Genomic DNA, 13,056 nt, shown 5'->3' with positions numbered 1-13,056 from the left:
AGGGCAATTTTCAAAATCAAAGTAAGTTGTGAAGCTGAGATGCCACACGTCTCCTGTGTGGTCTAAACCTTACCCGCTCCTTCTCTGTCTCTCCCCTTGCTCGTCCTCCTTCTCTAACATTCTCTCTCCCCTCTTTTGTGGCTGTTAGCCTATGAGCTGGCGTGGGCCCTTCCTTATTACACACCCCAGCGGGGCTTTATAAAGGCAGGGCCGGAGGTCTCAGCAGCCACTCACACTCTTTGCCTGTGCCTCTGTTTTTTGGTCTGGTGTCTGCTCTGAAAGCTGGCTGTGTCAAACTCTCCAACCCCAGGTCGTGTGGATTAAGGATGCTGTCTGCACATTGCAGGAACTTCAGTCTTCAGGTTATTGTTTTGGGCCCCATCCTGATGGCTATAGGCTTGGCTACTATGGACAACCAAGGTGAGAGTTAATATTTCTTGCCCAAGGTTGGGATATTTGTAGTACTCTGTGGGCAGACAAATGGACAGAATCAGGTAACTTCAATCTGGAAAGTGTGTGGAGTGGAGAGAATTTTTAGAGAATTTGAATGACATTGATGCATGATCATAAGTCAGATGTGTAGGTGTAATGGAGAGCCAGGGTAGATGAACAAAACCTTGACTCAGTATATATTTTTGACTGTGTCAACCTGTTTGCGTAAACTGTGGGAAGGACTATTTGTCTTTCCGTTGTTCTACTGTTTTTTCTGGAGGAATGTTCCTTAAACTATACTCCCTTCACTGTAAGCCTCTCAGTGAGCATGAATAGACAGATTCCAATTTATCTTGGCAGTTACTTACTTAAAGTCACTTTGACACTTCTTGAGTAACCCGTTCCTCATCCAAAGGCAAAATGTGGGTTAAAGTGTCAGGGAAAGGAAAAGAGAGATGAATGTGTGCAGTCAGGGACACATTTGAATTCAGGTGAATTCATTCTTTGGCAGAAAAATCTCAGAGATCTGCCAGTACCTAACTACACTGTCCACAGGCCACTGTCACTTTCCATCTGTGTGTTGTCTTTGAGCAGTGCCACATAAACATGAGAAGGAGCCAGCCTACTGGGATGCTCAAGCAAAGCAAACACTGGATGCTGCGCTGAAACTTCATCCTCGACAGCACAGGGCTAAGAACATAATCTTGTTTCTCGGTGATGGTAGGTACAGGCTATTGCCTTCCTAACTAATATAAACTGTCCAATATTAAAGGACAATGGGTGGTCATGCTGTTTTTCCTCTTTAAACAGTGGATTATACAGAAGACTTACATGGTGGGCTGTGGGAAGTTTTGTTAATTTGTGTGAAGTCATGTTATGTCTGTTGGATAGGAGTGGAATGGAGTGGATATTGGACTATTATTTACCAGATAGCAAGACACATGAGTCCTAAAGAATTGTAGTAGTCAAATCTCTGACTGCCATAAAATGCATGTACTTTGTTATGTACGTAGAACATTAATGAATTTTACTTTGTGTCTTAGGCATTCAGAAGGTCAAATGGCTCTCAACTTCAATTACAGGAACATAATGCATTTACTAACTCTTAATTGATAACATTTTTGCCATTATTCAATTACCTATATCAAATAACATTCTGGTACTCTTAAATTTGTCTTTATCCTGATGTCAAAACATAAAACAGTTTCTAAGAAGTTACCAAATTATGTTAAAATCCATTCAAACAGCAATACATTTCATTTTGATCTTCTGTACATGGTGTCATGTATGCCCCTTAGTCAGAATAATACACGTGTACAATAACATGTTCCTTTTTAGCCACATAACTTTTTTTTTCATTCACTACATGCTGTTTTGCAACTCTGTAATCCAGTAGAGAGTCCATTCATTTATGATTTTTATCTATTTAAGATTCTCCAAAACGGATAGGTTGACTTGTTGGAGAGTAAGGTCAGCTAAAGTTTGTAAACTTCATAGTATTAATTGTAAGTTAGCAATTAACACCATGTTAATGTTTCTTATAGCTATAATTTGTTTTTCTATCAGGATGAAATTATGTAAATATGTACAATTACACAAAATGAACAAACAATACTATACTGAAATGAAACATATAAGAAAATACAGATGAAAATCCTGTAATTCCATGTTTGAACTGAGAGTAGCAGCATTGTCTCAGTCCTGCAACCCCTAAACCTATACTCACCGATAGAGAAGTGTGCTTTTAGTGTAGACATAGTTGCACAAAGATGCTAAAAAGAGATGCATTACAACATTTTATCTAGATAACACATAAATAAAAAATATCTTTGTTTTTGCCATAATATGCGCTGTAATCAATGTAAGCAATATGATTTTAGTGTGAGAGTCACTGTTTCACATAAATGTCTGTTGAAGAATGACCTGAGGTATGTAATGTATTTAAAATGTATTTAAAAGGTAGAAATGTAGAGCTGTCTTTCAACAAAGTCATCTTCACCAAAACAAACCAAAAGTGCTGAGTGTATTTTCCCCCAGGCAACGTTTTTGCAAAGTAATTTAATTACATGTGTTATTTTGTGCATTATTTGCACCCATGTTTTCTTGATGGCTGGCTACTTTGTTGGCATATTGCTGAATCTAATGGCACCAGGTGCTGATTAGCTGTGGTGTGAGTAAAGCCTGTAAACAGCATGGTAAAAGACTTGGCAAAAACCATGTGCTTTTGCTCATGCATGTACACCTCCCCACATTTTTAAGCGATTTATAATTAAAATTTCTTGGTGTTCAATGACTTTGCAGGTTACTTTGAATGGATGCAAAATATATCCTCCCCTTGTTGTGTCATCTGGCAGTGCAGTGTCTGTAGGGACAACTAAAAGCCAAAAGGAGACACTTTACATCTGGATTAGATAAAAGCTCTGTTTGTGTGGTATATTTACTGCTAGCGATGCATTAAATTATTCTTTTTCATAGAAACTATTTAAAGGCTCAAAGATTAAAGAATTGTTTTCCAGTTAACTACTACAATATCTGCTTTAAATCAAACCTACTTGTTCACGTTTCTGGGTGGTCGGCGCTGAGTTCTCTTTGTGTGCCTCTCCTACCTTCCTTGCCCAGAGCCTATTCTCAGTTTTATGACTGTGATTTTTGTGTTAAATCCAAGACAGCTGCTTTTGTCAGCTACAATATTTTTAAAGTCAAGGGCAAAGTCCAAAAGATAAAACGCATCTCTCAATTGTTTTAGCCACGTCATCAAATGCACATTTGTTTCAACACAGCTGTAACTTATAACAATAAAAAAAAAACAATTGTAATATTCTACCAATAGTATGTTGAAAGTTACTCTGCAGACTCACTCATAGTGTCTGTGTTGATTTTGTAAGAAAAATATGTTTTCATATTCTAAGTTTATTTGAGTGCTGGTTGATGTTAATGGAATTAACGTGTTTGCATATTTACTTATATGTATTACTGGATAAAAATTATTTCCTCATTATATAATTTGAGTATTTCTGGTGTAGATATTTTTAGGTATTGATAAACTGGGCCCAGACTCTGTAGGGTGACGTAACGCCACTTGAAAGGGTTCAGAAATGTAAACTGATAGAGATAGTCAGGCTAAAGAAAAAAGGAAGATAAATCATGTCTATCATTCTCTGGCAGGAATGGGCGTGTCCACGGTGTCAGCAGCTCGAATCCTGCGTGGTCAAATGGATGGTCAGTCTGGGGAAGAAACACAGCTCGCCATGGACACATTTCCATATGTGGCACTGTCAAAGGTGACAACACACCACTGCCATCATGCAGGTTTTCAGTCAACAAACCATAGAGCAAAAAAAATATTGCTTTAGAGACCCTATGAGGCGTCATTATATATTCTTTTTTAAAAATGCATAGGTTATTCACAATTTCATTGGTTATTTCCCACCTAAAACAAAACATAATCATTTCTCTTGCCTGTTCTGATCTGATGAGTACTTTTTTATACACAAAACCATTTAAAGATACATCTACATCACTGGCTAAGAAAAGCATGGTTCTTAGAGTGGCTATCCTCCAAACTGTCAGTTTGATCCCCAGCCCCATGTAACAACTGCATCTACAATGTCAAAACATATGATAAAAAAACACTGTCAGAGTGTTTGTGTGAAAAATATTAAGATACGAGATGCATTGTAGGGCACGTTGCGCAACCTAAAAACAGTAATATCACCGATTATGTATTTTCATTGCCATGTTCCTCAAAAAATTCTGTATTAGCCAGCTCATTGAAGACTACTTGTTTGGGTACTTTTCAAAATACAGAAGAGAAACAGTTATGACTATTGAAAGAGTTTCCATCAGCAGTTATTTTCATGTGCATTAATATAAATCTTTACATGTGCGTGTGGTGGCTGGCTGCTTGGTAAAGCAACACAGTGAAGGGTGGGTCAGGGATTTGCATAATTGTTTATTTTTCTCATGCTTTTCCTCAACATGCCACATCTTGTTTTATAATGGTGCCCTGTAGTCACAAGTCCTCAAACCATTGTGAGAGAGGAGATCTAAGGGATTTTGTTAAACTCAACATTTCAGCTGAAAATGCTGACAATGACTTAGAAACAGTGAACAGAGATTTATAGACCCATGCAGCATTCTCGGCAATCATAATCCCTAAATTATTGTAACTTGAGAGTGATTGAGAGGTTGTGTAAGTATCTAGTATTTGTGGTGTATTTATCTCAACCTACAATCAAGACAGAGTTTACACTTTTTTGAGAACAATATATATAACATTTTCCAGGAGACTAGACTTTGTGGATCTTTCCCAGGAAAATCTGCTGCCTGAGTGACAGGCATATTTTTTTTGTTTGAATTGACTTTTTAATTTAGTGACATTTTTACACTACATTTTTTATTTCATCATTAAAGAATATTGGGTGTGGACTGATGTGCAAGGTTATTACATGCGAGTGAAGAAAGTGAGGGCATCTAAGGTTTAATTCACTGTAAGTTTTTTTGCTACCCTGTTTTTAATTATGTTCATGTCACATCTCTGCAGACCTATAGTGTGGATAAGCAGGTAGCAGACAGCGCTAGCACAGCTACAGCTTATCACTGCGGGGTGAAGGCCAATGCCAAGACGATAGGAGTCAGTGCTAACGCAGTCGCCTACGAATGTAATACCACCTTTGGGAATGAGGTTTTCTCAGTGCTCCGGCGTGCTAAAGCACAAGGTAAAGACAGTGGGTGACTGACTTGACGTACAATGGAAAGGTCAACCAGTTGTGATTATACTTATCTCAATATATAGACTAAAATGTGTGGAGCTAATGAATGATCCGATAAGTATGCTACTATGTTCATGTCATATGTTAAGTTTGGCAGACAGTGCAGCACATATACAATGTAAAGTCAGTAGATTTACCAGCTGTTTTCAGAGATTGAGCCAGATTTTTTGCTAAGTTTAAATCAGTGTCACCAAATTGAACCCCTTCACTCTGTATTTAATTTGTAATCAACAGTATTAGGTCTGATTAGTGTGTGTCTTTGTGTTGTCCAGGTAAATCAGTAGGTATAGTGACGACCACCCGTGTCCAGCATGCCTCCCCAGCTGCTGCCTATGCCCACTCTGTCAGCCGCAGTTGGTACAGCGATGCAGACCTTCCCTTCGGTGCCCACCAACAGGGTTGTGTGGATATTGCCACCCAGCTGGTCACCAACGTTGACATCGATGTAAGAATGTACAATTCTGTCCTTGACTGTTTTTTCATAACAAATCAGATTTGTGGTTAATTAATTACTGTATCGTGTATGTAAAAAAGAAAAAAAAAATCTGAAATGAGCACTCTTCAACGTGACTACATCCTGTCTGGTGTCTTTTTAAGGTGATTCTGGGAGGAGGCAGGATGTACATGACACCAAAAGGCACTCCAGACCCAGAGTACCCTACCTCTAATTCTCGCAAGGGGGACCGCAAAGACAAGAGAAACCTCATCGATGTGTGGTTAAAGGCCAAACCGGTAGAATTATTCAACATAAGTGTGACCTATTTTACTATTTTTTCTTTGTTAAGATAGCAATAAATAACATTCATGTGACATCTGATTTGTGTTTCAGAACAAGAAATCCCACTACGTTTGGCATAAGAAGGAGTTTGATGAAATAAATGTTAAAACTACTGACCGGCTTATGGGTTGGTATTCACCACAGACATACAGTTTATTTGGACTTGTTGACAAGACCTCATAGTTACAATACATCTGGGACTCAATTTTGGCTGTCATTTCTTGTGCTTTACATATATAGTTATGGCACTGTCTGTATGTTATCTTGGTTATAAAACCTACCCTAGGGCTTAAATCTAGAGTTGTTTCAACTCCCATCTTTACAGCCATGTGAATTAGTCATGCTAGTCTATTAAATTTACTGTCAACTGGAATTATCAACCCATACTACAGTGATAACAACTCAGAGGTATGTTCCTTCTTGTAATATATATCACTTTTATAAAGATGGCTGCAAACAGCACGGTTATATCAACCTGTTATCATCTTGTCTACTGATATATATATAGCTTTCAAGTCCCTACACTTGCACTAGACTTCTAATCTAGCTTTTTATTCAAGGACCTCTTATTCTCTATCCTAATACTGCTAATGTAGCATTTCTGTCTGCAACTGCATCCTTTTTTCATATCACCAACTGATATTTTACTTCCTTGTTGTTGGCGGTTCCAGGTCTTTTTGAGCCAAAAGACATGAAATTTGACGTTTACCGGAATGAAACGCGGGATCCATCCATTGTAGAGATGACGGAAAAGGCCATTCAAATCCTCAGGAAGAATCCAAAAGGATACTTTCTGTTTGTGGAAGATAAGTACTGTATAAATAATAATAATAATGATAATAATAATTCAAAATTGCTGTGAGCATATTTGTCCGTGATGGTAAAAAAAATGTTAATATCTTAACCATAATGGTTTATCATTATAAAAAAGGGGGAAAAAGTCCATACCAAATGTTTTCTGGCCTTGTCTAAATGTCTTGCTTGTTATGCTTTGTTACGAGGGAGAATTGATCATGGCCATCATGATGGCGTTGCCAAACTGGCACTGACAGAAGCTGTGATGTTTGATCGTGCCATTCAGCGAGCTGCAGAGCTCACCAGAGAATCTGACACGCTAACCGTGGTCACTGCTGACCACTCACACGTCTTCACGTTTGGTGGTAACACACCACGAGGAAATCCCATTTTTGGTATGATTTAAAATACAAGCACTTCAATATAGTCCATATCAAAAGTTACATGAAAATTATTAAAATACTACGAGATTAGAGAATAACAAGACAAACTAAATGGATTTGAGTTGATATCAAATATTAAAAAAATTGTGGAACTAGACATGATAAGTCTAATTTTCAGTCGCATGACAATGTAAGATTGAAATTACTTAACTCAAAGTCATATGTGAGTGTTTATTTTGTTTCTGTGTAGGAATACTGCACATGACCACTATGACTCATATTCCCCCATCATCCTTCAGGTCTTGCCCCAAAGAAAGCTGATGACAAAATGCCTTTTACCAGCATCCTTTATGCCAATGGCCCTGGTTATGTGCATGTTAACGGAACCAGAGGGAACATCACATTGGTAGATTATTGTGAGTACAAACTAATATCTTTCAGATGCAGGCATTTGTCTTTGCTAATGTGTATATACAGAGCTTGAAACGATGTGGTTATTGCTGACTCATGCCTGTGTTTTTCTTTGGAAACCAAGGATGAAATATGTCGTTTATGGCAGTCACCGTTCATTTTTTCTTTTATTTTCCCTTTATTCTCTGGATAGAGCCCACTATGTCCATGTTAACTGTACTTATAAAAGCTATTTGCATTTATTTGTGGAACACTGGACTGTAGTGATCCAGTTCCTTCTCTTCTTGTTCTGCACCATCTACTTTAATCATTGCATGATTATGTATATCTTAAAGAGAAAATACCTCCACTGCGAAAGTTTCCCATGAACTACCCGGAAAAACACCCAATTTTGTCTTTTTTAATGGACTGGCATTATTTTTGGAACCAGCATGTGTCTCAAAAGTTCACACTCAACCCATTTCGCACCTTGAAAGATTTATTTTTAAAATGTGTCCATCTGGATAAGTATGAACCGCTGCGAAAGTCGGCATATGTATGCTTCTGATGAAGGATAGGAGATCTAAACTCTACTGCAACATTAGAGAAGTAGAGGTACAAAATAATAAAGCTTTCCAACTAACTTTTCTAAAAATCTACACGCATTATGGAAAAATAACTCTTTATCTAGTGCATGTAATGTTTTTATCATAATAATTAAAAAAATACTTGACCTCACATGCATTACAACATTAGTTAATTTCACATAAAAAGTCGGGACTAGTTCCCATAATATTCATCAAAAGGACTTACAATTAATAACCCTCTGGGTATTTTAGAAACTGTAATGAGTTTTGATTAAATAAATTACAGAAGATTTGCAAAGCACCATCTTATAAGCCAAACAGCAATAAAAATACATCTATGAAGTAAATGCAATCAAGGTATAAATCCAATCTCTTGTACCGGCAACATTAAAAATACTAAATGCCAGTGAGACAAAGACGGGATACTCACAACATTTTTCTTCAATAGTATTATGAGCTGTCCCTTAGGAGTTTATGGGGTTGCAGGCAACAAAGTAACAGTGGAGGCTTAAAGTAATCTAGATTGACATCACGGTTAGTTTATGGTGGTTTTTGTACTTGAAGAGATATTTAGTTTTTTCTTCTAACTGGACTTCTATGAAGTCCTTAGGTACAGTCAGTAAGCACATTTACATGCGCACATGAGTCGAGCTATTGTTACAACTCCGCAGTGGGATAGAGCTGGACTACCATCTTTGTCCTAGATTGAGCAAAATAGTTATTGACTGACATGTGTCAGGTACCACAATGGTGCGGACTGTGTGAGTAAATGTTCAAGACATTCTGTAACTTCTAGCTCTGTGTACAGATGATGTTGCTGGTTTAAAATCAGGCTTTTATTAGAGAAGAGCAAGAATGTGATGAAAGAAATGGAAAAGTCTGTGGTGAGAACCGCATTATTTGGAATTTGCCTATACACTGATACTTTGAAGCATGTACAGAGTGCCTACGCTCACTTGAGTCTAGTTGAGTGGAGAGTGGATACCCGACCGCATTATTTCCAGTTTTGGTCTTACTGTCACAGTTTTTATAGTGTCATATCTTGCCTAGAGTGGACAGCAGTCAGAGCACTCTTAGTTTTAGGAGCCAGAGGATTTCCTGATGGAAGAGCTAAGCCTCAAGCTACTCAGAAAAGAGCCTCACTCAACTTAAACATCTGAAAAATTCCATATCCTTTTTAGCAAGAGCTATATTGTGGATATTAACATCACATCACATCACACATGCACCAGTTGTTAACTTCATTCACTTTATGTCACTACATGTTTTCAACTTCAGAAAATTTGTGTAGCAACAGTGTGTTTCGAAACGGCCCTGGCTGCAAGAATGTGTCACTAAATGGGTCATGTTACATGGACCCGCTCTATGTAACAGTATGATGCAGAAATTAAATGGTCTAAAATATTGTAGCACTCACTCCAACTGCTATGACAATTTTGAGGTTTGACTTGTTTTAGATGGAGTAAAATCCAATCATCTCACTACACTACAATATCTCGACTACACCCAAAATACCTCGCATATCCCTGCTTTAAAAGAAACTGAAATATAGGTTTGATATTGATGGCACTTGTTTTTCTGTAGATGATGAGGAATACATGCAGCAGGCTGCTGTCCCATTGGATGCTGAGACACATGGAGGAGAGGATGTGGCCATCTACGCCAAAGGCCCAATGGCTCACCTATTTCATGGGGTGAAGGAGCAAAACTATGTGGCACACGTCATGGCCTATGCTGCCTGTTTGGAGCCATACACGAACTGCCCCCCTCACAGTCATCCACACCCTCACAGGCATTCATCAACTGGGTGTGTGAGCACACATCTGGGCCTCCTGTTTGGCATGCTTGCCCTCCTCTGGTGGTTCAGATGACCCCCAAACATACACATCAATACAGTTACTTTGTATGCAGCAGTACGAACTATGCACTAAACACACACACAGCATATGTATGTAGGCTGGCAGATCAGAATGCAAGGACAAACACCTATGGTACTGTATTTGTTAACAGAAAATTATTCACATCAACTACTCTTTATCCACATACTCACACACATACACATGCACACACACTTTCTATATGTATTAGCTCCTCTCAGGTGAATACTAACAAAAGCAAGCAATGCTATTCAGGTGTTTGTTGTTACCGTGCAAGCAGTTCTTCGGGGGGGCACACCTTGAAACTGTTTCTATTGCAAATCCAATGGCACTTCCAAAATTTCATTTAAACAATATACAATTTCAGCGAAACTACTACCTTGCACTAACTTGTCATTTCATCCTTTAGTTTTTCCCCTCCTCTTTTTACTTATGTTATTCACAGTCCCTGCTCTCTAAAACATGTCAAACATTTCCATGTACTGGCAATTTAGAATGTAAACATTAATCTAGTCTTGCCCAGAATTACAAAAAAAAACAAGCGGCGGGAGGTTCACTGACAGGCTTCAGAACACATTGACAGAAGACTCAAGGGAACATGACTGTCACTGTACTAAAAGAAGACATGACTCTATACTGAAAACAGATACCTGAACAATTAGCTGTCACATCATGCCAAGCTGTAACATGTCGAGATTTTTCTTAAGATGTTTGCTTTAGTACAAAAGGTACCTTTTTTTTTTATTAAGTATGTATTTTGACATCAGTAGTTTCTAATCCTACCTGTTTTATATCAAATGATCATTATGAACATACATGATATGAGATAAAATCTGCTTGAATTGTAAATGAATGTATTTTGTAAGCAAAATGTAAATGTATTTTTATATAGGTTTTTTTTTTTCTTGAAATGTATGAGCATAAAATATCTACCTTTCTTCATGAGTCTTTTCTCCATTTCATTTCATAGCAGTTTTCTTGACCTGTTCAGCCATAAGACTCTTTCTATGGGTTCCTGTTTGAAAATGCCCTAAATGATCTAAGTATTTCTCTGCAATTACAAACCATCTTGGTATCAAAATAAAGCTAACACTTGTGAGACTTCATCAGAGCTGGATCAAACCAGATATTCCCCTCCTGTCCCCAGTTCTGGGGACTCCACGGTTGAATAGATTAATTTAGCATCTTATTTTGTGGACTTCTCAGTTTCATTAAGAGAACCTTATTAGATATACTGTATGTGTATATTCCCTGTATATGGCTTGTTCATTTTATCTATTTATTGAAATACTCAAGTGGACTTGGTACAGTTTTGTCCAATCTACCCAAGTATGAACAATCAAGCATTTGGCCTTTAGGTTTTAACACAAGGTCTGAATATAGTAGGCTCAAAATAATGGTTAGTCTTAGTCTAACTGTCAAAGTCAGAGTCAACCATGGTTATCACTTTGTCACAGTTTCGCCAGAAAACAGTCAAGAAGACACTCCTTCTTATAATAAACAGACATAGCCCTTTTGGAGAAGCAGACCTGATGTTGGTATATTTAATGTGCTGTGGATGTGTCAAGCTTGATATGTCTATGGAGATTGAATAAGGACTCAAGGTGCTGACAGCATTGCACAGGGAGTTAATGTCAAATAAACAAAAACAAAACAACCAACAAGTAAAACACGATGGACAGGAAACTTCAAATCAGGGCAGGGCACTGGAACAGGATAATAAGGAATATCTGGTAGTGAGCACAGCAAACCTATGAATATAAATAGAGAAGAAAATGATAAAGAAAGAGGAAGCAGATGAGCTTATAAGGAATAGGGAGCAGGTTGGAAGTTGGCAGTAGGACTGATAGTGAGGTCACAGGGGAATCAGGGTAAGTGGAGAAAACCACTGGAACTAAAGTACAAACTAGAGGAAGCATAACAATAATGAAACCACAGACTAACTTTGATTGTCATAATGAATTTAATTTGAACAATAAAAATGAACACACCTTTTTTTTTCCATATGCCATTTTTATCAAATCTTTAGCTTTAATAGGTCAAAATACAGCTCCAGCCCTGCCCCTGTAACCCTGAGTTGGATTAAGTGGGCATAGAAAATGGATGGATGGAAGTCAAGATACCGACTAAGAAAAAACTCTGAAAATCTTTGTGAACACCCTGTTCAATATTTGAATTGCAGGTTAAGTCAGTCTAGGAGTGCTACGGTTTTTAATCATACTGCTGAAAAACACTATTCAGTCTTATACAAATACTCACACGTCTTCAGATGATTTAGCAACAAACTCTTAGTTTAGTTCTGTAGAAAACTTTGATGTAAAAACTGATTGGATTCATACCCGCTATGTGCTATAGAGATCAGTACTACTGCATGGCAGTCCAAGATAACATGAAATATTCTATTTATCATGAGCCTGCCATAATATGATCATTTATTGGTACAATAGAATAATAGTGTAACTGTGGTTAACAATTACCAGAGTGGCCTGATATACATGGTGAAAGGTGATATTAAGATAAAAACTGATAATGCATTCATTAAGTCATATTTAAGATTGAAGAATAACAACCTCATTCCCTCTCCTTCCACTGTCAGACAAATAGTTCAGAATAATAAACTTATCAATTGAGAAAATTATCAATGCTATAATGTGTTTTTGATTTAGTCAGGGAAGCATTAGAATAAACAGTAACAAAACTAAATGTTGTAATGCACAACGAACGTGGGACTGCGTAAAAAACCTTTCACGCCAGATATTTAGATGGCACTAGTTGTGTGAAAATATTTCTCAAGTTGCCAGCAAATCTGCTGTCCACCCTGTAATGTATATAGTAAACAACATAGACTCCTGTCATTTACCAACTTATTAATCATACCCAGGATTTCTACTTCGGGAATCTAAAGCTTGAGAATTTGGATATTTTGTAAGAGCTAGTTTACTGCTTCATTGCCCTTGTGTGTGTGTGTTGTAAATAATCATGTGCTTACATTTCAAGACTTTTCCAAGTGCTCTTTGCTCCTTGACTGCAGTTATAAAGGGA

At 37.6% G+C, this 13,056-nt stretch overlaps 1 protein-coding gene across 1 annotated transcript; it reads left to right on the top strand.

Moving 5' to 3' along the window:
- Window positions 1-208: 208 nt before the first annotated feature.
- On the top strand, window positions 209-10,028 carry alpi.1 (alkaline phosphatase, intestinal, tandem duplicate 1). Its single transcript, XM_072389337.1, has 11 exons — window positions 209-420; window positions 1,027-1,152; window positions 3,598-3,713; window positions 4,976-5,150; window positions 5,477-5,649; window positions 5,802-5,936; window positions 6,034-6,109; window positions 6,654-6,788; window positions 6,981-7,172; window positions 7,460-7,576; window positions 9,722-10,028. Exons 1-11 carry the CDS (start codon window positions 327-329, stop codon window positions 10,006-10,008), a joined length of 1,626 nt encoding a protein of 541 aa, XP_072245438.1. The 5' UTR covers window positions 209-326; the 3' UTR covers window positions 10,009-10,028.
- The last annotated feature ends 3,028 nt before the right edge of the window (window positions 10,029-13,056 follow it).

This window comes from Leuresthes tenuis, unplaced genomic scaffold (assembly GCF_036924035.1).
Source record: "Leuresthes tenuis unplaced genomic scaffold, fLeuTen1.0.hap1 SCAF_7, whole genome shotgun sequence".
Lineage (NCBI taxonomy): Eukaryota > Metazoa > Chordata > Actinopteri > Atheriniformes > Atherinopsidae > Leuresthes > Leuresthes tenuis.
This window is presented reverse-complemented; position numbering and strand designations above follow the sequence as displayed.